The following is a 20,195-nucleotide window of genomic DNA, read 5'->3' on the forward strand; positions in this document are numbered from 1 at the left end:
ACTTGGGGGAGGGGCACCAACTCCCTCCCCCCCCCCCCCCCACCTCCCAAGGTCCCGTGTCCCCCGGGCTCCAGAACAGGCACTTTTCCCCATTCCTGAGGCTGGTGCCAATGATGGTGGAGAGAAATTCATTCATTCATCCACTCATCCATCATCCATCATCCATCATTCATTCATCCATCCAACCATCCATCCATCCATTCACTCATCCATTCATTCATACATTCTTCAGCAGGCATTTGTGGAGTAACTACTACTTGTTAGGTGCTGGAGATACAGCAATAAACAGGAGAAACAAATCCCCACCCCTGAAGGAGATGACCGATAGAAATACAAGGCAATTTTAAATGTTCTAGTAGCCACATTTTTAAAAATAAGTATTTATTCATTTCTGAGAGAGTGAGTATGAGCCGGGGGTGGGGGAGGGGCAGAGAGAGAGGGAGACTGAGGATTCAAAGAGGGCTCTGCGCTGACAGCAGCGAGTCCGATGTGGGGCTCGAGCTCACGAACCTCGAGATCATGACCTGAGCTGAAGTTGGACACTCAACCGACTGAGCCACCTGGGCACCCTCACATTTTTTAAAAAAGTAAAACATACAAGTCCACTAATTTTATTGTTTTTTAAATTTTTTTTAACGTTGATTTATTTTTGAGACAGAGACAGAGCATGAATGGGGGAGGGTCAGAGAGAGAGAGAGACACAGAATCTGAAGCAGGCTCCAGGCTCTGAGCTGTCAGCACAGAGCCCGACGCGGGGCTCGAACTCATGGACCGCGAGATCGTGACCTGAGCCGAAGTCAGCCGCTTAACCGACTGAGCCACCCAGGCGCCCCGAAGTCCACTAATTTTAATAGTACAGTTTATTTAACCCAATATATCCAAAATATTATCATTTAACATTTAATCAGTATAAAATTATTGATGGGATGATTTATAATCTTTTTCTCATAGTATATCTATAGAATCTACCAACAGCACACCGAATTTAGACTCACCACATTTCAAGTGCTCGATTATCTTTTAGGGATATTGCCACCCTATTGGACAGTGCAGCCCTGGAGGAAACAGATAAACCCGGGATACAGTAAGTCAGAGGCTAATGACAAAAATACAGCAGGGGTGGGATGCAATTTTCAATATGGTGGTCAGAGGAGGGCTCGTACCGGAGCAGGCATAACTTTTGACCTGCAGGACGAGAGGGAGTGGGCCCAGGATGTCTGGGGAAGAGCCCAGCAGGCACAGAGAAGGGCAAGAACAAAGGGCTGCGATACTGTGTTCCAGGAACACCAGGGAGGCCTGTGCGGTCAAAGGGCAGTGCGGAGCATATGGCCGAGGACACGATGGGGCTCTACAGGCTACTGTATGGACGTAGGGTCTTAGGCTTTTGTGTGCCATTCTTCTCCGGGAACTGGCTTAGGCATCCCCTCCCCCGGGAAGTCTTCCTGACCCCCAAGCTGGCTGTGATCCCACAGCCCCCTGGGGTTCCCTCTGTCAGAGTCTGTGACCTGTAGGGCTGTCACCTTGTTTCTGGGTATTTGTAGGTCTGTCTCCTGCATGGAGCCCTGAGCTGCTGCCTGGTGAGATGGGAAGGTGGGATAGTATTTGCCTCATTCACCCCATAATCTCAGAACCCCTGCCTGTACAATGTTCATCCTGATGACTTCAGATGCCGAGCCAGGTTACTCAATCACATCACTCTTTAAAAATCAACTTTAGGGGTGCCTGGGTGGTTCAGTCAGTTAAGCGTCTGACTCTTGGTTTCAGCTCAGGTCATGATCTCACCGTTTGTGAGTTCGAGCCGCACGTCGGCTCTGTGCTGACAGCTCAGAGCCTGGAGCCTGCTTCAGATTCTATGTCTCCCTCTCTCTCTGCCCCTCCCCTACTTGCGCTCTTTCTCTGTCTCTCAAAAATAAATAAACATTAAAGAACAACAACAACAACCTGAATCAAAGACCTGCTTCCTTCTCTTGCTGTGACCTTGAGCCAATCACACACCTTCTCTGGACTTCGTTTCTTTAAAGGAGGATGATGCATCCTGCTACTGAATGTGGTGTGCGGAGGAAGGAGGAGACACACTCGGGCAGACAGGGTTCACGTCCCATTCACACACACGTGTGCCCTTGGGCCACTCACTTCACCCCTCTGAGCTTCCACTTCCTCATCTAGGGCTGGGAGAGTCTTGGAAGGTGAGCCATGCACATGGGTAGAGAACCTCCATCGTTACCTTCCCAGGGGTTGGGGTCACAGCACCGGGCTCCCCTTGCCAGCCCGGCCCCCATGTCTGCCCAGGGTAACTGACCATTCAAATAATGTTGAAATCAGAGTGGAGGTGAGAGCATCTGACCCCTCTCTCATTTCCCAGATGGGAACACTGAGGTCCAGAGAGGAGCTGGCACATACAACGTGCCCTTGGTCGTACCAAGGTGAGAGCCCAGGCCTCCTGACTCCCACAGATCTGTGCCTTGGTTTCTCCACCTGAGCGTGGGCCTGGGGAAGGTGGCAGCGAGGCTCCGGTGGCCACGAGCGTACCGTATGCACATCCAAGGGCGGGACTGGGGGAGTGGAAGGGGCGTCTCTGGCATATCCAGGGAAGAGTATCAGCCACCCCTGGATCACACAGGCCTCTGTATCTGCCAGGCCTGCCTCAATGCTGCCATTGTCCCAGCGCTGGGGAAACGGTGGGTGATGGGATTAGGCCTGCGGCAGGAGACAAGGAGACACAGCCCTGGCGTCTGGGCCTGGGCCAGGGAGGACCCCCTCTCCTCCCTCCCCTCTCCTCTCCCTCCTCCCTCCTCTGTGGCAGGCATGGGTTGGGGCCAGGATGGGACCTGTCCAGGCCCCACAGGCTCCGGGAGTGCTGGCCTCCTGACCAGACTCTGGCCACACCATACCACCCACAGACACCTATGTGTGCCCAGACATGGACCCCCCACCGTCACAGACCCACCCAGACCCCCCACATACAAAGACTCATCCCCGAGAGGGGGGATAAAGACATTCTAACGGACGCATGCACCAACACCGAGAGATACAGACACGTGGCACCACGCCAGTAATTTCCAGGACTGGAGTACCAACCAATCTCCCCTCATGTACATTTTTTTTTCAAAGTTATGGATTTTTTTTTTTTTTACCTTCTAGCAAAAGACACTGATTTTGAGGGTCCACATAGAAGACACTTGTTTTAAAATGCATTGTTCACTTTATTATGTATAAACTACATTTTCTTTTATTTTTTCTTCCTTTCTTTTATTTTTTAATATCTTTTTAAAAAATGTTTATTTATTTATTTTTAAGAGGGAGCACGAGTGGGGGAGAGGCAGAGAGAGAGAGAGAGGGAGAGAGAATCCCAAGCAGCTCCGTGCTGTCAGCACAGAGCCCGACGTGGGGCTTGCTATCACAAACTGGGAGATCACAACCTGAGCGGAAATCGAGTTGGACACTTAATCGACTGAGCCACCCAGGTGCTCCTTTATTTCTTTATTTTTAGTTGAAATATGCTTGGCCTATTGCCTTGTGTAAATTGAAGTGTCCCACATTTGCTATTAAGGGGAGTCGATTTGGAGACTAGGATCAGTGCCAGTCTCGGGAGAGGTGATGGGGCAGATATGACAAATATTGGGAGCCAATCCCCCCACGAGTGTTGTCTGTGAGACACGGAAATGCCCCCGGCACAGACCGCGTCCACAGGAACACACAGACTCACAGACATGGGTGGACAGGACACCGGAGGCCTTTTCACACGCAAACCTCTACAAACGGACCTTCCCGTCTGCACACGCGGCTCAAACTGCCCCCACCCGTGGGCTCTTCACACACTGACGGGGGCTTGAAAACACACAAGCTGGCGCTTGGTTTTGCACAGTTAGCACCCCTTCCCCGACCCTGACCAGACACACCTGTTCACATCTCTTTTGGCCTCAAAAACTCATCTGTGCTGAGCGCTTATTGAGCACTTACTGTGTGCGCAAGAACTTTTCATCGCTTGATTCATTTAATCCTCACGACAATGCTGCAGAAGTTAGTACCGTCATCATTCCCATTTTCCAGGTGAGAAAACAGAGAGGGAAGTGACTTGCCCAGGGCACACAGCAGCAAGGAGGCAGAGCCAGGATTTGAACCCAGACAGACGGGCTCGAGAGCCCAAATTCCAATTCGAGCCCTGGCCTTTGACTTGCCAGGTGGCACTGGGCTAGTAGTTCTACTTCTCTGAGCCTCAGTCTCCTCATCTGTGAAATAGGTACAGTCCTCACCTCCCTTAATTGTTGTGAGGATCGGAGGGGGTGACACAGGAGAGCTGGGAACACACTGGGCTTCTGCAGGCTCCCTGTCGTCAGAGCCACCCTCAAGATATGATTTGGGGCAAGTAGATGAGACGGGCTGCGAAGCGTTTTGCTATTTGCTAAACTGTGTGACCTGGTAAAGGGAGCTGGCCCTGTGCCTCAACTTCCTCGTCTGTAAAGTGGGAATAGCAATGGTTGCCCTTCTCTCATAGGGTTATTGTGTGGATGAAATGAGATAGTACAAGTAAAGCCAGAGCATGGCATTCAGCAGGTTTTCATGAGGGAGCCCGTGCCTGCCCCCCAAGGTCGTGACCAGCATCCCTCGGACTCCAGGCTGGTCTGATACCCCAAAACCCACGGAGGGGGAAGAAAAGGCAGACGTCAATTTATTACAAATAAAGAGATCAAACCATCAGATGTTTGTGAGGATCTTTCTCCTGTTTATTGACAAGGCCCAGCCCGGCCTGCCCCGCTTACTCCTCTTCAAAGGAGGTGTCCACTGGTGGGAAGGGGCCAGGCCCACCGGCTCCAATCGGGGGCTCCTCCAGAGGGCACAGCCGGTCGGTGGCATGCGGGCAGACCCTGCCCCCGTCAGTCCAGCTTCAAGTCGAGCACCAGCACCAGGGCATTCTGGCAGGAGGCAAAGGGCCAGGTGGGGATGAGTGGCCGTGGCAGGGGATAGGACCGGTCGGGCTCATGGCCAGGAAATGGAAGCCAGGAGCAGAGGCTAAATTAGACCCGCCTGTGGCCCTTCGTGTCTCCGGGTGTCAGTTTTCTCAACGGGCAGGTGGGGACAGCATCCCTCCCTCTCGGAGTGGAGAGATCAAGTGAGAAAAATGGAGATTTAATGCTCCAAGCAGAATACTTGGCATGTAACGTAAAGCTGGTATTTATTAAGCACTTACTGTATGCCTTTAGGTGAACTATCTCAATAGCTCTCTGAGGTGGGTACACCCCTATTATCAACAGAAACACGGAGGCATAGAGAAAAGTGAAGTAACTTGCCCGAGGTGACGGAGAAGGAAGGCAGCAGAATCCAGGTTCCCTCCTGGGGAGCCCCTGGCCAAAGGGGGCCCAAGTCCTGAGGGGCAGGGTCTTGCTCAAGGGAGTGGCAGGATCATACTGATGGCCACTGCCCTCCTCAAGCCTCCTCCCCCCTGATTCATTTGGCCATTCATTGCTCCTGATTCATTGGCCAAACGTGTTGACTGACACGGCTTTTCTCAGCTCCTTTCCTCACCTCTACGATGTCCAGCTCCGCCAGGTTGTAATCTATGTCCAGCAAGTCTGGAAGTGGGAACCCGACTTGGAGCACATCTGAGAAACACAGTAAGAGTCATTTCAGCGACTGCTCTGTAGCTGACTACTCCTTAAAGCCACTCCTTGGCTGTCTGGAACAGAGTAGTGGGAAACAGCACGGTGAGTGAAGGATGACGTCTGCCAGCCGCACAGGCACAGAGCACATAAGCCTCACCACCGTGTATTTATACCCCAGGCCTGGGTCAAGATCGGACCCATGGCATAGGGTCAAGGGGCAAGGGTCCCAAGTTGTGGGAGGGGCCTTTGTCCCCAGGTAGGTGACATTAGACTACATCAGCCTTGGGGCGCCTGGGTGGCTCAGTCGGTTGAGCGTCCGACTTCAGCTCAGGTCACGATCTCACGGTCCGTGAGTTCGAGCCCCGCGTCAGGCTCTGGGCTGATGGCTCAGAGCCTGGAGCCTGCTTCCGATCCTGTGTCTCCCTCTCTCTCTGCCCCTCCCCCATTCATGCTCTGTCTCTCTCTGTCTCAAAAATAAATAAACATTAAAAAAAAAATAGACTACATCAGCCTCAAAGACTCAGCAGTGACTATTCACTCCCTTTTAGCCTCCCTTATCTGGGGTCAGTGAAAGGGCCTTGGGAGCACCCAGGTGGCATCCCTTCCTGCTTACAGTGCTTCTTTAAATTTTTTTTTTTCTTCAACGTTTTTATTTATTTGTGGGACAGAGAGAGACAGAGCATGAACGGGAGAGGGGCAGAGAGAGAGGGAGACACAGAATCGGAAACAGGCTCCAGGCTCTGAGCCATCAGCCCAGAGCCTGACGCGGGGCTTGAACCCACGGACCGCGAGATCGTGACCTGGCTGAAGTCGGACGCTTAACCGACTGCGCCACCCAGGCGCCCCATCTGCTTACAGTGCTTCTTAACAACCAGCAAAATCAAAGCCCACAGGAGCCCTCACCATTGACGACTGGGACATACGCCTCTTGGAGATAATCTGTGATGAAGCTAGTCAACTCCTTCTCCTGGGGGTGAGAGAGGAGAGGGAATACTCACATCCATCGTTCACTTCACTTCACTTCACTTCAATTCATCCAGTGTGAGTAACTGGATGGAAAAGTAGGATGTTGAAGTAGGAAAATCTGATGCTCAGATTTTCGCAGCCCTCACTTCGACTGGGTGTGGGGACCACAGCAATGAATATTAGAGACATGAAATAACTTGTCCACCTAGCGTCAAAACTGGGCTGGACCCTGCTTAACTGTAGGCTGATGCCCTATACTTCCACTTGGTCCCTGTTGAGTGACATATGGGCCTGGGGTCATAGTGTAGGAGGAATTCAAGACACCGTGGGTGACCTGTGGACTTCATTTTGCTCCTACAGAAAACTCAGTAGTTTCAATCAGTCATTCACTCACCACCACTCTGTACCTCAGTTTCCCCATCTGTGACAGTGGAATGTAATAGCACCTATGCACAGGGATTCGGCAAGTTTGGGTACAGCCCAGAGCAGAGTGAGGACTCAACAAGTGCTGTTGTTATTATTGTTGACCAGCTGCTCAGGTTCCATCTTGGGCCCTGAGGCTACAAAGACTAATAAAAATGACAGCCAGGCCAACCAAGCCAGCCTCAGGCTGCTGCTATGCATGACAGTGTTATTAAAACCAATCCAGGGAGATGTCCAGAATCTATCCAGAAAAGGAGATGGACTCAGAGAGGCTAAGTGACTTTCCCAGGGTCACACAGCACGTCAGCTGCCCCAAGCCCCACAGTGGTCGCTCTATTCACTCTGCCTCCATTTCAGGGCCCGTCCCCGCAGTGCCGAGGGAGAATAGGCACAGTCTTGCCCCCAAACCAGGTCAGGAAGAAGAACTTGAGATACTTACACTGAAGGCACCAATCGAGGAGGACTCCCGTGATAGGCTCAGTAATCTGCATGGGGTGTTGAGGGGGATAAGGAGCAGACAGCACAGTCAGAGCCACTGCCCCTGGCCGTGGATAAAGGGGACCACAAATACCCACAACCCTTGTCTGAGGCAGAAGTCCCTGTACAGCCTTCAGACCAGGTGCTCATAAGCCTCTGCTTGGATACTACCTATGACGGGGCACTCATCACCTTTCATTATAGCCCATATTATTTTCCACAGCTCAAATCACTTCCTCATCTCATCGGTCCTGACTCTTCCCTCTGGGACCCCCAGTCACATCTATTGCTCCTGCCCAAGGTCAGGTATGCAGAGGTTTGCTGCCCAACCAGTCAGCTCCAGATCCTTGCAGGGCACAAGATTAGGACCCTTCACGTGACCTCCTTCCCTGCACAGCCTCCAATAAGCACTAATACATGATGGCACCAGAACAGGCCACGTGATGGTCGTCTGGGGGCTTTATCTTCCCAAATTCTATTCTTTATTCCAGTAGCAGACCCTCCATTTTCCACTCTCATTCCAAGGCCTACAGAGTCGGAGCGTGAGCACATGACCCAGACCTGGCCCATCAGAGCATTTCATCTCTGGTGTCAGTGATTGGTTTAGGATTGGCCATGTGGTCCATGCTAAGCCAATGAGAAGCAGTCTTGGTAATTTAGTTAGAACTATTGGACAACAGGCCTCTTTTGTTGTTGGCCTCTTTGCCACCACCCGGCGGGGAGAGGCTGCCTGAGAATTTAGCCAACAAAGTGGACAGCAAAGGCCAAGGGAGGAGGGAGATCCTGAGGACTTTGGGCACCTAAGATCTAGCCATGCCTGAAATTAAGATCTACCCCTAGAGTCTCCAATCACGTGAGCCCAAAGATTCCCTTTTGGGCTTAAGCCAGTTAAGTTGAAATTGTCTCTGAAAGAATCCTGGCCAAATACAAGTCAGATCAAAGATTAAGACAAATATAACAATTAATGAGTAACTGGATGGAAAACTAGGATGTTGAAGTAGGATAGTGAGTGTAATATATGTAGCCACTGCTCCCATATAAATGTTAGCTGTTGCTAGCATGACAGGCTTCCAGGAGGAGGTGGCATTTGAAGTGGCACAGGGAAAAGCCTATTAAGGGAAAAGGGGACATGGACCCACGATCAGACGTGCTGTGCAAGAGCCTAGTGGGAGCACTGGTGGGAGAATTTGAGAAAGGACTTGAGGACCAGGCTAAGATTTGAGAAAAGATCATGCAGGTAACAAGCTAGCGAGGATTTTAGGACAGGGGTAGTGACCAGAGCAGCCTGGCAGTGTGGGCCATGCTGGATGGACCAGTGGGAGACTATGGAGCAGAAAACCAAGCACTGGTGGTAATGCCCACGCGGGAGTACAGGGACGCCGGCACAGGCAGCAGACTCCTACCTGTCCAGAGAGGTGACCATCAGCAGCCGGTCCTCACGAACTGAGTACTGGATTTTCAGGTTGAAGTGCTGGTGGGTGGCAGGTGGGGACAAAAGCAGGGAGAAGGCAGTGGTAAAACCAGGGGCCCCACCTTCCCAGTACCATTGCCTTAACAAAGTAGAGGTCTTCCTCTCTGCCCATCTTATCTGCAGGAACTGAATCCAGTAGTCTCCCCTTGCCCCCAGCCCAGGCTCCTTATCTTCTCTGTAGCTGCCCCAGGGCAAGACTCTCAGAATACCTAGCACATTTGTAGGTCCTTGTGCATACCGCACTATTGTTTCAGCCTTTGAACATCCTGTGATCTCTACCTGGAGTGCCCTCCATCACCAGCCTCCCCAGCATCAACCCTTTCCCTGGCCAGCTCCTGCTCAGCCTTCAAAACACAGCTCAGGCATCACCTCCTCTGGGAAGTCCTCTGTGATTTCCTCAACTAGATTTGGGATCTTCCGAGGATCCCATAATCCCCTGGGTGAGCCCTTCTCTGCCTTTGTAGATGCTAATGAAGGGGGGGGGAGGAAGGGGGGGAGAACAAAAGGAGAGAGGAAGGAGAGAGAAAGGAAGGACTGAACTCTTGACCTCAGTTTGTTGATCTTTCTAGCCATTCAAAGGTTTAGTGGCAGAGCCAAAGATCAGACGCCAGGTGACAGTTCCCAGGAGGTTAGGATCACATAAATGACAGTAATTAAGGATTCTTCAATCCATTACTTGGCTATTAACTAAGATCCTACACTCCAGTCTTGAACAGCCACAAGGCTGGGCCTAAATGGGGAACAGATTCTACTCACAGTTTCCAGGAGAAAGAGGGATACAGGAGCTTTCCCTCGCCTCCGAGCAGCAAACATCTCCAGGGTGCCATGGAGGTGCAGCAGGCTCTTCCCTGTCTTCATGGTGACTTTGGGGGGCTTGTTTATCCTGATCTGGGTCACCAAGGGCTTCGGCTTGGGATAGGCCTTAGCTACCTACAGAAAGCAGGAAATTCTCCTCAGGGAATGCCACCTCAGACTGGTGGCTTCAGTTGAAACCAGGAGTCCCTCCTGAAATAAGGCGATTTGTACCTTGGACACAGGAAACATGGCATGCAAGGGCTGGAATGTGTCTATCAGGAAATAAACAAAACAGACAATCTGGCTATTTCTTATTGGACATAGAAAGTAAATCTCACAAAACCTGAGCTGCTTCTATGCTGGACCCAAAGAGCACTTTATGGAGACGTTGGGATGATTCCACATCAGTCAAGGGAAATGTGGCCTTGAAAAGCTGCCTCCCAAGGGTGCCTGGGCAGTTCAGTCAGTTAAAGTGTCTGACTTCAGCTCAGGTCATGATCTCACAGTTCACGAGTTCAAGCCCTGCATTGGGTTCTGTGCTGACAGCTCAGAGCCTGGAGTCCGCTTCAGCTTCTGTATCTGCCTCTCTCTCTGCCTCCCCCTCCACCCCCGACTTGCACTCTGTCTCTCTCAAAAATAAACATTAAATAAAAAAAAATTTGTTTTAAGAAAAAAAAGAAAAGATGCCTCTCAAATCCCTTGTCCCTTCAACTGGAAAACAAGGCCAAGTAGGCATGGTGGTCAAGGCAGGTCAGGGCACTCACTTTAGGGATGAAGCCAGCCAGTGTCTTAGTGGTTTGTGGGGGCAGCTTACCAATCTACAAAACAAAATCAAGGTTAGGACTACTAAAGCCCTCCCCTCCCCTTCCTAACAGACTCTATAAAGTATGCCCTCTGAGGTTCCCTTCATCATAACCTTATTACTCTGTGATTAAGTAGATAAGGAGACCCTGGCTAGCCCAGACTGTGGCTTATACATCCCAATGCCCATGGCTCTTAGCGTAACGTCAGATGCTGAGAAAATGTTGGATGAAAAAGTGGCAGACAGATGGATGGATGTGATGTATGAGAGGGGGTGGGTGGACAGCTTTGTGGATGGATAGATGAATGGGAAATGGATAAACAAATGAGTGCTGAATGGATGCATGGATGGATGGATGAACACTTATGTAGGAGAATGAATAATAGATGCACAGGTGGGGGGTGGATGGAAGGATGAAAGGAATGACGTATGGGAGGAGAGTGGATATGAAGGTGTGGAATGGTCTGATAAACAGGTGGGAGAATGGATGATGAATGGATTGATTGGTGGGAGGATGGATGAGAAAGTACATGGATGGATGGTGGTTACATGGATGGGGGGATGAATGCCTTGATCAGTGATGACGGATGAATGGATAGATGAGTAGGAGGATGAATAATGGAGAGTTGGGTGGATAGATGGGTGTTTGGGTGACTAAGGTCAGATACGTGGACTCACTTATTCAGTAGTACCAGACCCTGTTCTAGGTATGGATGGCATAAAGGGTGGATGGATACTAGCTGGAAGGCTAGAGTCTACAGCATGAATATATGATAGCGAGATGAATGAATGAGTGGCTGATGACTGGATAAAAAGAAGGTGGATGGATGGCCAGTATATGAGAGTTGCAGGTTGATGGATATATACCTGGCTGTGTCAACAGTTGGAAGGATAGATGAGTAGATGGTGGTTACATGAACAGAGAGATGGTAGGTTTTGGGGCAAACTGATGATAGAAACCCAGATCAGTCCTGGCATCTCCCAGTCTTGGTGTTGCCCATGGCCCCAGGATAATTCTCAGAATAGACACACCGGGCAAGGACTGTCATTACAGGGCAGCTCACCTTCATATCCTGGACATTCACATTAAAGGACTTCTGCAGAAGGGCAAGCTCTGTGGTGAGGAAGGTGGCCGAGAGCAGCAGCTGTGAAGAGCCTTCAGCATAGCCCTCAGGGAACTCGAGGGCCTCCCCGGCATCAGCAAGCTGGATGGTGTTGCCCTCTTGCTGCTGCACCACAGGCTGTGGGACAGCGGGGAGAGACATGCTTAGCCTTGGCCATGAAGAACTATGGCTGCGGGCAAGGCTCTGCCCTCAAAACTAAATCAGCCTCCAAGTTGGCAAGTCCCTAGATGGGAGAGCCAAGAGCAGGCTACCCTCCCAGTGTACAGATGGGCAAACTGGGACCTGTGAAGATAAGGGAACCAGTCACTAATCGATGGTGGTTGCTGATGGGACTGCTTAAGTAACTTCATTTAGTCTGACTGACCAGTTGGAGCACTCATTGATACAGACCTGCTTTCTGTGTATTCTCAGAAGAGGTAAATAGCAAACAACGTGGGGCCTGGAAGAACCACACCAGAGGGAGACTTCACAGGGAGATGACATTGCGGGATTTTTCTTCCCATTCCTGGAGGAGGCATCTCACCTAGTCACCTGGAGATCTGGAGACCTGAGTGAGGACCCAACTCTGCCACCAGCTCACAGTGAGACCCTAACCAAGTCCTGCCTCCTCCCTGGGCCCCAGTGTTCCCATCTGTACAACTGGGTGGCCCACTCATTGGGAGAAGCAGACAGCCTCGGAGAAGGTGCATGTGTGGGGTCAGCAGTCCTGGAAGTCAGCTCAGGACGAAGGGTTCATGTTGACAGCAGAAAGAGGGAGAAGGTTTCAGTTTCGGGGAACACTTTCATGGCGGGCCTGGTCTGCCAGGGCCCGAGGAGCCCTCACACCCTCCACAACCCAGTCCAGCCGCCTCCCCTGGCAGAGGCAGGCTGGTGAGAGCCCTGTCCCCTGGTGGCCCCCTGGCACTTACACTGAAGTCTACTTGGAGATAGTTGGCTGTGGTGGTTGGCATGGATGTCAGGACATATTTGACGATGCCCATCTGGCCCACGGGCATGGGAGCTGTGCAAAAGGAGGTTCTACTCAGAGAGGCACCAACTGCGGGCAAGCCATAGAGGCTGGCACCAGTCAGCTGCCACCTGAGCTGGCCTGGGTGCCAGGAACCCTTGCCCTCTGTGTGATCCAAGGCAAGTTACTTGAGCCTCTCGGGGTCTTAGTAATTCCATCTGTAGGAGGGAGGCCATGGTGGCTGGCCTGGAAATCCTCCTCCCACACACCTCTCTGCAGGCACAGAGCTTGAGAGTTCCCGAGGGGTGTTGTGGCTCAGTTCCCACAATAGACTGGCGTGATTAGGATTATTGGCTCTGTTTTACAGACGAGAAAACTGAGGCTCAGAGGAATGAAATGATTTGCTCCAGGCCACACTACTGAGCACACGAGCCAGTTTTCTTCAGGCCCAGCCATTGGGCTCTCCTCTCACCTGACTAGGGAACCCTATGAATCCTGAGAAAACAGAGGTAGTAAATCCCCTCGACAAAGGAAAGAGTTAGAGGTCACCACTATAGGATTACTATTCAGGGTGTAGGCTTTGTGGATGAGCCTACGATAGCTGCTGTTCTTGGAGTCTAGGGGGTGAGGGGTAGAACACTGGATGGGAGGCGGAGACAAAAAGCCCAGAGTCCCTCAGGGCCTCAGGCCTCCCATCTGGACAGTAGGCAGATGGAGGGACACCATGACCTTAGACCTCCTCAGTCCCAAGCCTGGGCTTAGAGCAGATGCTTGAATGGAGAACGGGGGCCTCAAAGTCCAGCCATCCTGATGTCCCCATGTGTGAGCGAGGCATGGCTAGGGCTACCTACCATTCAGGTTGGCCCACTTCCTGTTCACATACACCAGGACCGCATCGATGGCTGGACACATCTGGAAGCAGAGAAGGTACTGGGCTGAGGGGGCCCCTGCATGGAAGCCTCACTTCTCACAGCTGAATGGTACTCCATGGGGAGACCCAAGAGCCCTGGAGGGACAAGGGCTGAAGGGGAAACCGAGTCTACACATCACATGGAAAATCAATGGCAGAACCTGGACTAGAATCCAGAGCTCCTGACCACAGCCTGAAAATCAGTAGACTCATTCCCCAATGAGAGGAATGAGTAATGGAGGCGGGGCGGGGGGGCAGGCTGTGGTATGTAGTCTGCCATTTTCTCCTTCTGTGCTCATGGCAGACATCACTAGAGACACCAACAGCCTCAGAATCCTCCTCAGCTACCGTCAGTCAGTCAGGGTCACAGCCAAGGGAAAACGCACTCGCCATTGTCTGAGCACACCTATGGATGTGGGTTGACACTTGCCCTGGTACTCACCAGGCTAGGAAGCACTTTGTGTAGGGTGCTGTCCAGGAACTTGTTGACAACCTTAGGCAGCATGCTGGACGCAGAGGATGGGGACAGGGCACAGATGGCAGGAAATTAGGCACAGGACATTCAGGGACACAACTGGGGAAGTGCAGTGGCTCGGGAAGTGGGAAGCTGGGCAGGGGTGGTAGCGTGGACCCCAACTTCCTCCCCAGCCACAGAGCCCCTCACTTGCTAGGCAGGTTGGTCTTCACGCTGACCAGGATGACCTCACAGCCCTCACTCTTGAACGTGGGGAGACCCGTTTTCTCATCCTGCAGAAGCCGGTTGGTGGCTGTGATGTTCAGAACCACGATGATCTCCATGTTCCCACCTATGAAGCTGGAGGAGAGGGCAAGCAGGCATCATGGGCATCTTTGCCACTGTGGCCACTCTCCCTGTCTCCTCTTTGCCCTCAGTCTCAGCAGCTCTGGGAGGAGGAAAGGGTGAGGCACCACCCCCACAGGATAGAAAAGAAGATGGATTTGCCCAAGGTCACAAAATGGGTCTTTCCTGTTCCCTTTTGCTTTGGTAACCTCCTACACATCCTTCAAAACCCTACTCAGCTATCATTATCTCCCCCAAAGCCTTTTCTGGTTCCCCTCACGCTGCCAGTGCTTCCTCTGTCCTAGGCTAGTCACTGAGTTTGTGATCGTCTGTGCTCAAGTCTGGTTCCCATCAAATGCAGGAACCCAACATGCACTATCTCAGACCACAGTGCCCAGGTGGCTCCCAGTAGGTATGCAATACATGTACATGTAAGAGTAAGACGAGGCCATCTCCCTTCCCTCCCGCCCTCCTCTGCTGTACTCACCTCTTGCCAGTGATGGTCATGCCGGTGGACACACACTGGAAGATGCCCACCCCAGGTAGGAAGCTCAGTGTGATGACAGGCAGCTGCACATCCTTCACCTTCAGACTGGGAGGCGACAGACATCCACAGCAATGAAACCAGGCAGGTAAGAGCCAGGCTCTTAACCCACTCCTCCACCCCCTGGCTGGGGAAGTCTTGCCCCATCCCATGCCCCATCCCATGTCATAAGGAGAAGCCTGCCTGACCATTGAGAAACGCAAGGGCTGGACACGAACCAGTTTGTACACAGAAGTACTTGTGTACGACTTGGCCGGGTGATCTGGGGCTGCACCCTTCCCCTTGATGGGCCTCAGTTTCCCCACTGGCAAAATGGGGAGGTTTGCCTGGATCAGGGCTTTTCAACAGTGGCACCGTTGACATGTGGGCAGAATAATTCTTTGCTGTGGGGGGCTGACCTGTGCCTTGAAGGATGGTTAGCTGCATCCCTGGCTTCCACCCCTGGAGGCACCATATGCACCTCTGCCTACCCTCTCCAGCAAGTCGCGATAACCAAAAATGTTTCCAGACATTGCCGAATGTCCCTTGGAGGCAAAACGCCCCTGGCTGAAAACCACCAGTCGAGATCCAGGATAACAAAGACATGGCCCGCCTAATCCTCCCCTCCATTCCTGAGCTCTTGGCAGACATTGCTAATTGATCACAGTCTGTGCCACAGAGCCCACCCTCCCCAGCACCTCATTCCAGGCAGCCCCTACCAATCGATCCCACCGAGCGCTTGCAATGGAACCAATTTGCCTCATCATTAGATGGTGGTTGATACCTTTCTGGCTCTGTCATTTGAGAAATTTTCCTTCAATTTCACGTGCATTCAGTGAGTCCCGGCTGCATGCAGGGAGCTGGGATTTGACTTCTCAACCTTACTTCCTCCTCCCAATGTTCACAAGAGGCAGGAATTGTCTCCAGTGGATGACTGAGGCCCAGGTAGGAGCAGTGACCTACCCAGGGTCACATAGCAAGCCACCGGCAAAGCAGGGCAGAGGCCCCAGGCCCTGCCCCAGCTCTCCCTCCTGCCTTCTCAGGTCCTGGGCACAGCATTCCCCACCACCCTCTCCCTGCCACCCCCAAAGCCCTTCCCCTGCTCACTTGGTGATGCCCTTGATGGGTTTCATTCCCGGCCGCTTCTTGCCCGCCTCAGCTGCCATCTGCTCCAGGATATGGCTCTCATCCATGGCACTCTGTACCTCTGGAAAAGGGGGGTATCCAGAGAGACACTTAGCTGGTCTCCCCGCTACTTTCCTGCCCTGGGCCAACCTCTCAGGCATCCCAGGCACAGGCCACTCACAAGTGACACCACTCTGTGCCCAGAGTCACTGTGCCCCACCCGGGGCTGGGTGATCCAGAGACCCAGAGAGGAATCATGCCTGACCCCTGTCCTCCTCCAGCCTCACAGGGGAGACAGTTGCCAGCAACGACAGTAACAAGTGACAAGAGCCATAATACACTGGGCAGCTGGAGGAACCACAGGAGGGGTTTGGGCCAGAAGAGAAGAGCTGGGGAAGGCTTCCAGGAGGCGGTGCCATCTCAGTTGGTCCTGATAGGAGCAGGAAAGATAGGAATTTTCACCAGGAAGCAAAGAGGTAAAGGAGGCCACTGCCGGCAGTGGGCATACAAAATGCAAAGGTAGAGAAGCAGGGAAGAAGGTGGCAGGGTGAGGCAAGGGTGAGAAACCTAACATGGCTGGAGGGTGGGGAGGGGCATGACAGAGACTAGAACAGTTTGCGGGGGGGGGGGGGGGCGTATCAAGAGGGGGCCCTAAACCCCAAGCCAGAGTGGTGACCTTATCCTGTGGCCCAGCCACTCTCAAAGCCGGGGGACTAGGGAACTCGTCTGACAGCTTGTTAAAGATGCAGATTCTGCTGGTTCCCCAGGCCAGGAGGCCCCAACCCTGAATGCCACGATGCCAGAAACAAACACCTGCACAATGGTCATAGGCCGATTCCCAGAGAGGGGACGAACACGGAGCCGGGAGAGCTGTCACCACCTCTTTGCACCTCCGTGCGACTTCATTTCCCTCAAAGTCATGGAGCTGGGAGGTGGGAAGTAAGTTTCACTAAAGCCCCTCCAGGAGGTTTTAATCTCACATTTCATTTCATCTGCCCAAGTAAGGACCGGTTACCCTATTTTACATTTCTTTACATTTTATATTTACAGATGAGCAAACAGTAACGCGGAGCAGTAACACTTTGCCTGAGGTCACACAGCAAATCGGTAGCTGAGCTGGGATTTGGCTCACGTCTGTCTTCCCCACAGCCCTCTTAGGCCACCAGCCCTGCAGTCGGGGCCAGGAGAGGCTCCGGGGAAGCAGGATTTCCTGTTCTGCCTCCAACTTGCCCAGGGACCTGGGCCAAGTCACCCCATTTTCTCTGGGCCTCAGTTTCCTCCTCTGTAAGATGGCAGAGTAATATCATTGCTGCTCACTTTGTTTTGAGGCTCATAGGGTGTTCGCGGCCATGCAAACATGAGTGATCGCTACCTGCCCCTCAGCCCCGGCCCCGGGCCCGCCAGCTTACCGCGGTTCATGATGTCCAGGCCCAGCCGCAGCAGCGCCCCGGGGTCAGCTCGTGTGTGGGTCAGCAGGCCACAGAGTGCCAGAAACAGGATCCGCAGCATGGCTCCACCTGTGCCGTGGGGCCTGAATTGGTTCCTAGACCCTGGTCCCCTAGACCCTGGTTCCTCCGGGGACCTCCTGTGCTCCAGAAGACAACAGGCCCCCTGGATGGTCTTGGGGGTCCAGGGGCCTCTGAACTCCAGTTCAGCAAACCTTATTACTGACTTCCAGAGGGGTCAAAGAGTGTCCTGATTGAACACGGGGCCTCTGCGTCACCCCAGGAAGGTCACTTCCCCCTCTAAGCCTCAGTTTCCCCATCGGTCGGCGTGATGCGTGTTCTGACCAGCCCGCGTAAAGGGGGTGGTGGGAGGTTCAGCTGCAGTTTTGCATAAGTCCAAGTGCAGCTCAGTGCCAGGCAATGCTGGGGCCGCAGAGGGGACTGGGAATTCCCAAGGCAGCATGGGAACGGGGGCCCTCTGCTCCCCCGACCCTGACACTACAGCCAATGGCACCCCCACTCCCTCCAGCTCAGTCTCACCTCCAGAAATCTCAACTTACAGCCCCTTAAGACCCCTTGAGATGAGACATTACCACACCAAAAGAGAAACTGAGGCACACACCCACAGTCCCACAGGCAGTGAGTAGACCTCCTACTCCAGGCCCTTCAAGGTGCCCAGAAAAGCCTCACCCCCAACCCTGGGCCCCCAGAAACCCCTCCCTCTCACCTACTGAGACCTGAAATGCTCCCAAGCAGAGGCCAAGTGTTTATTTCAGGTTTGAGCTGTGGCTGAAAAGAATCCAGAAGGGACCGCAGGGCCTGGTCCGTGTCACCCAGAGACGGGGAGCTCTAGTTGGACTCCTGCTAACAGCAGGCTCGGCCACTGAGGGCTGCGCGGATCCAGAGAGAGGGGCGCCTACCGGGGCCACCTCCCCAGTCGGAGCCCATACCTGCGCTCATTCATTTGCCTCACATTTATTGAGTGCCTACTATGTGCCAGGCAGGCCGGGCTACAAGGTACACGTGGCAGAGAGAGTCCTGCTCTTCCTGAATCTTAAAGAGAAGTGATAGAATGGGATAAAATGCATGAGTTGTGTATGTGCGTGCGCACGGGGCATGGGGTGGGGTGCTCAGGGAAGGACTCTGAGGAGATATTTAGGCTGAGATCTGAAGGATGAGAAGCAGGCAGCTTTTAAAAAGCCAGGGAGGTGGGGTGCCTGGGTGGCTCAGTCGGTTAAGCGTCCAACTTCGGCTCAGGTCATGATCTCATGGTCCGTGGGTTCGAGCCCCGTGTCGGGCTCTGTGCTGACAGCTCAGAACCTGCAGCCTGTTTCAGATTCTATGTCTCCCTCTCTCTCTGCCCCTCCCCTGTTCATGCTCTGTCTCTCTCTGTCTCAAAAATAAATAAATGTTAAAAAAAAAATTTTTTTTTTTTAAAAGCCAGGGAGGGGCACCTGGGCGGCTCCGTCGGTTGGGCATCCAACTCTTGACCTCCACTCAGGTCCTGATCTCAGAGTTCGTGAGTTCGAGCCCCACTGCACTGACAGTGTGGAGCCTGCTTGGGATTCTCTCTCTTCCTCTCTCCCTGCCCCTCCCCCACTCTCTCGTGCATGCTCTCTCTCTCTCTCTCTCTCTCAAAATAAATAAACAGTAAAACAACAACAACAACAACAACAACGACCGCCCCAGGGAGACCATTCAGGCCTATGATCACAATATTTGCTAAATGAAAGTGTGATCTACTTCTCTCTCATCCCATTCAATTTGTAAAGCTCTATCTGGGCTTGAATATAATCACTCTTGGTGTTTCCTTGACCTCTATGGACACACACACTCGTGTGCCACGGGCATGTGCCGGGTACATGCATGCCCAGTGCCAAGTGTCTTTGAAAATCATCCCCAAGGGAACTGTGAAGTTTGGTGTCAGGGTGTCAGAGCTGGTAGGGACTTGGTGAAGGTCTCTTCCAGCCCCAGCCCCGGCTCCCAGCTGGGGAGACTGAGCCCCAAGAAAGCACCACCTCAGTCTCCACATTCCCAGGCCAGACCTATTGCCAGGCAGTAAGGCTACTCGGGCAGGATTTTTTGCCCTTGGGGTAACAACGTCGCACAGGTATTTCTAGGACAAACGGCCAATGCCAGGGTTTTGTTTCTGACTTTGCTTGACTTTTGCCTGAGCTGTTCCATCCTCTTAGAATGCCCTTCCCCCACCCATCCACAGCCCGCCTGTCCATCAAGTCTTAGTTTCAGTCTTTGCCTCCTCCGCCGGGAAGCCTCCCCTCCATCCCCAACCACCCTCAGTTTCAAAGATCACAGCTTGAACTTGATTGTATTCTTAATCCATCCCACCCAAGATGAGCATTCCCTGCTGCCCCCACCCCATCCTTTGCTCACACATTTTCCTCCACCTGAAGTCCCTTCCTCCCTCTCTTTGCCTGACAAATGCCTAACTGCCTGCTCCCTGCCACTGTTGTCCCAGCTCAGCTGTGAGCTCCTGCAAAGAAGGACCTCCATGGTCTTCCCTCAGCTTCAGATGGAGCCCAGGGAGGCCCCTCAGGTCTTCTGTCTCCTTGATCTTGCCTAAGTCCTGCAGCATCTGAAGATTTCAATGTCCAGTGGCTTCCTGTTAGGTGGGGAGCACTGGGTAGCCGTCAGGACATAGATCCAAGCCCTTGCTGTGTGATCTCAGGCAAGTCCCTTCCCGTCTCTGGGCCCCAGTGTTCTCAACTGTAAAAGACATTCTCTGGGGAGAGCTCCACAGGTGGGGCCTGTCCTTACCTTGCTGAGCCCAA

General features: G+C 52.8%; 1 protein-coding gene across 1 annotated transcript; it reads right to left on the bottom strand.

Annotated features, from left to right (window-relative positions):
* Nucleotides 1-4,743: 4,743 nt before the first annotated feature.
* On the bottom strand, nt 4,744-17,470 carry BPIFB6 (BPI fold containing family B member 6). The gene is made up of 15 exons (XM_027070305.2): nt 17,374-17,470; nt 15,944-16,043; nt 14,801-14,905; nt 14,179-14,328; nt 13,957-14,020; nt 13,456-13,516; nt 12,567-12,658; nt 11,599-11,775; nt 10,497-10,550; nt 9,694-9,867; nt 8,870-8,937; nt 7,429-7,474; nt 6,504-6,567; nt 5,524-5,600; nt 4,744-4,913 (listed from the first exon to the last, which is right to left on the bottom strand). The coding sequence occupies exons 1-15, from the start codon at nt 17,468-17,470 to the stop codon at nt 4,875-4,877; spliced, it is 1,368 nt and encodes a 455-aa protein (XP_026926106.2). The 3' UTR covers nt 4,744-4,874.
* Nucleotides 17,471-20,195: the final 2,725 nt, after the last annotated feature.

This window comes from Acinonyx jubatus, chromosome A3 (assembly GCF_027475565.1).
Source record: "Acinonyx jubatus isolate Ajub_Pintada_27869175 chromosome A3, VMU_Ajub_asm_v1.0, whole genome shotgun sequence".
Lineage (NCBI taxonomy): Eukaryota > Metazoa > Chordata > Mammalia > Carnivora > Felidae > Acinonyx > Acinonyx jubatus.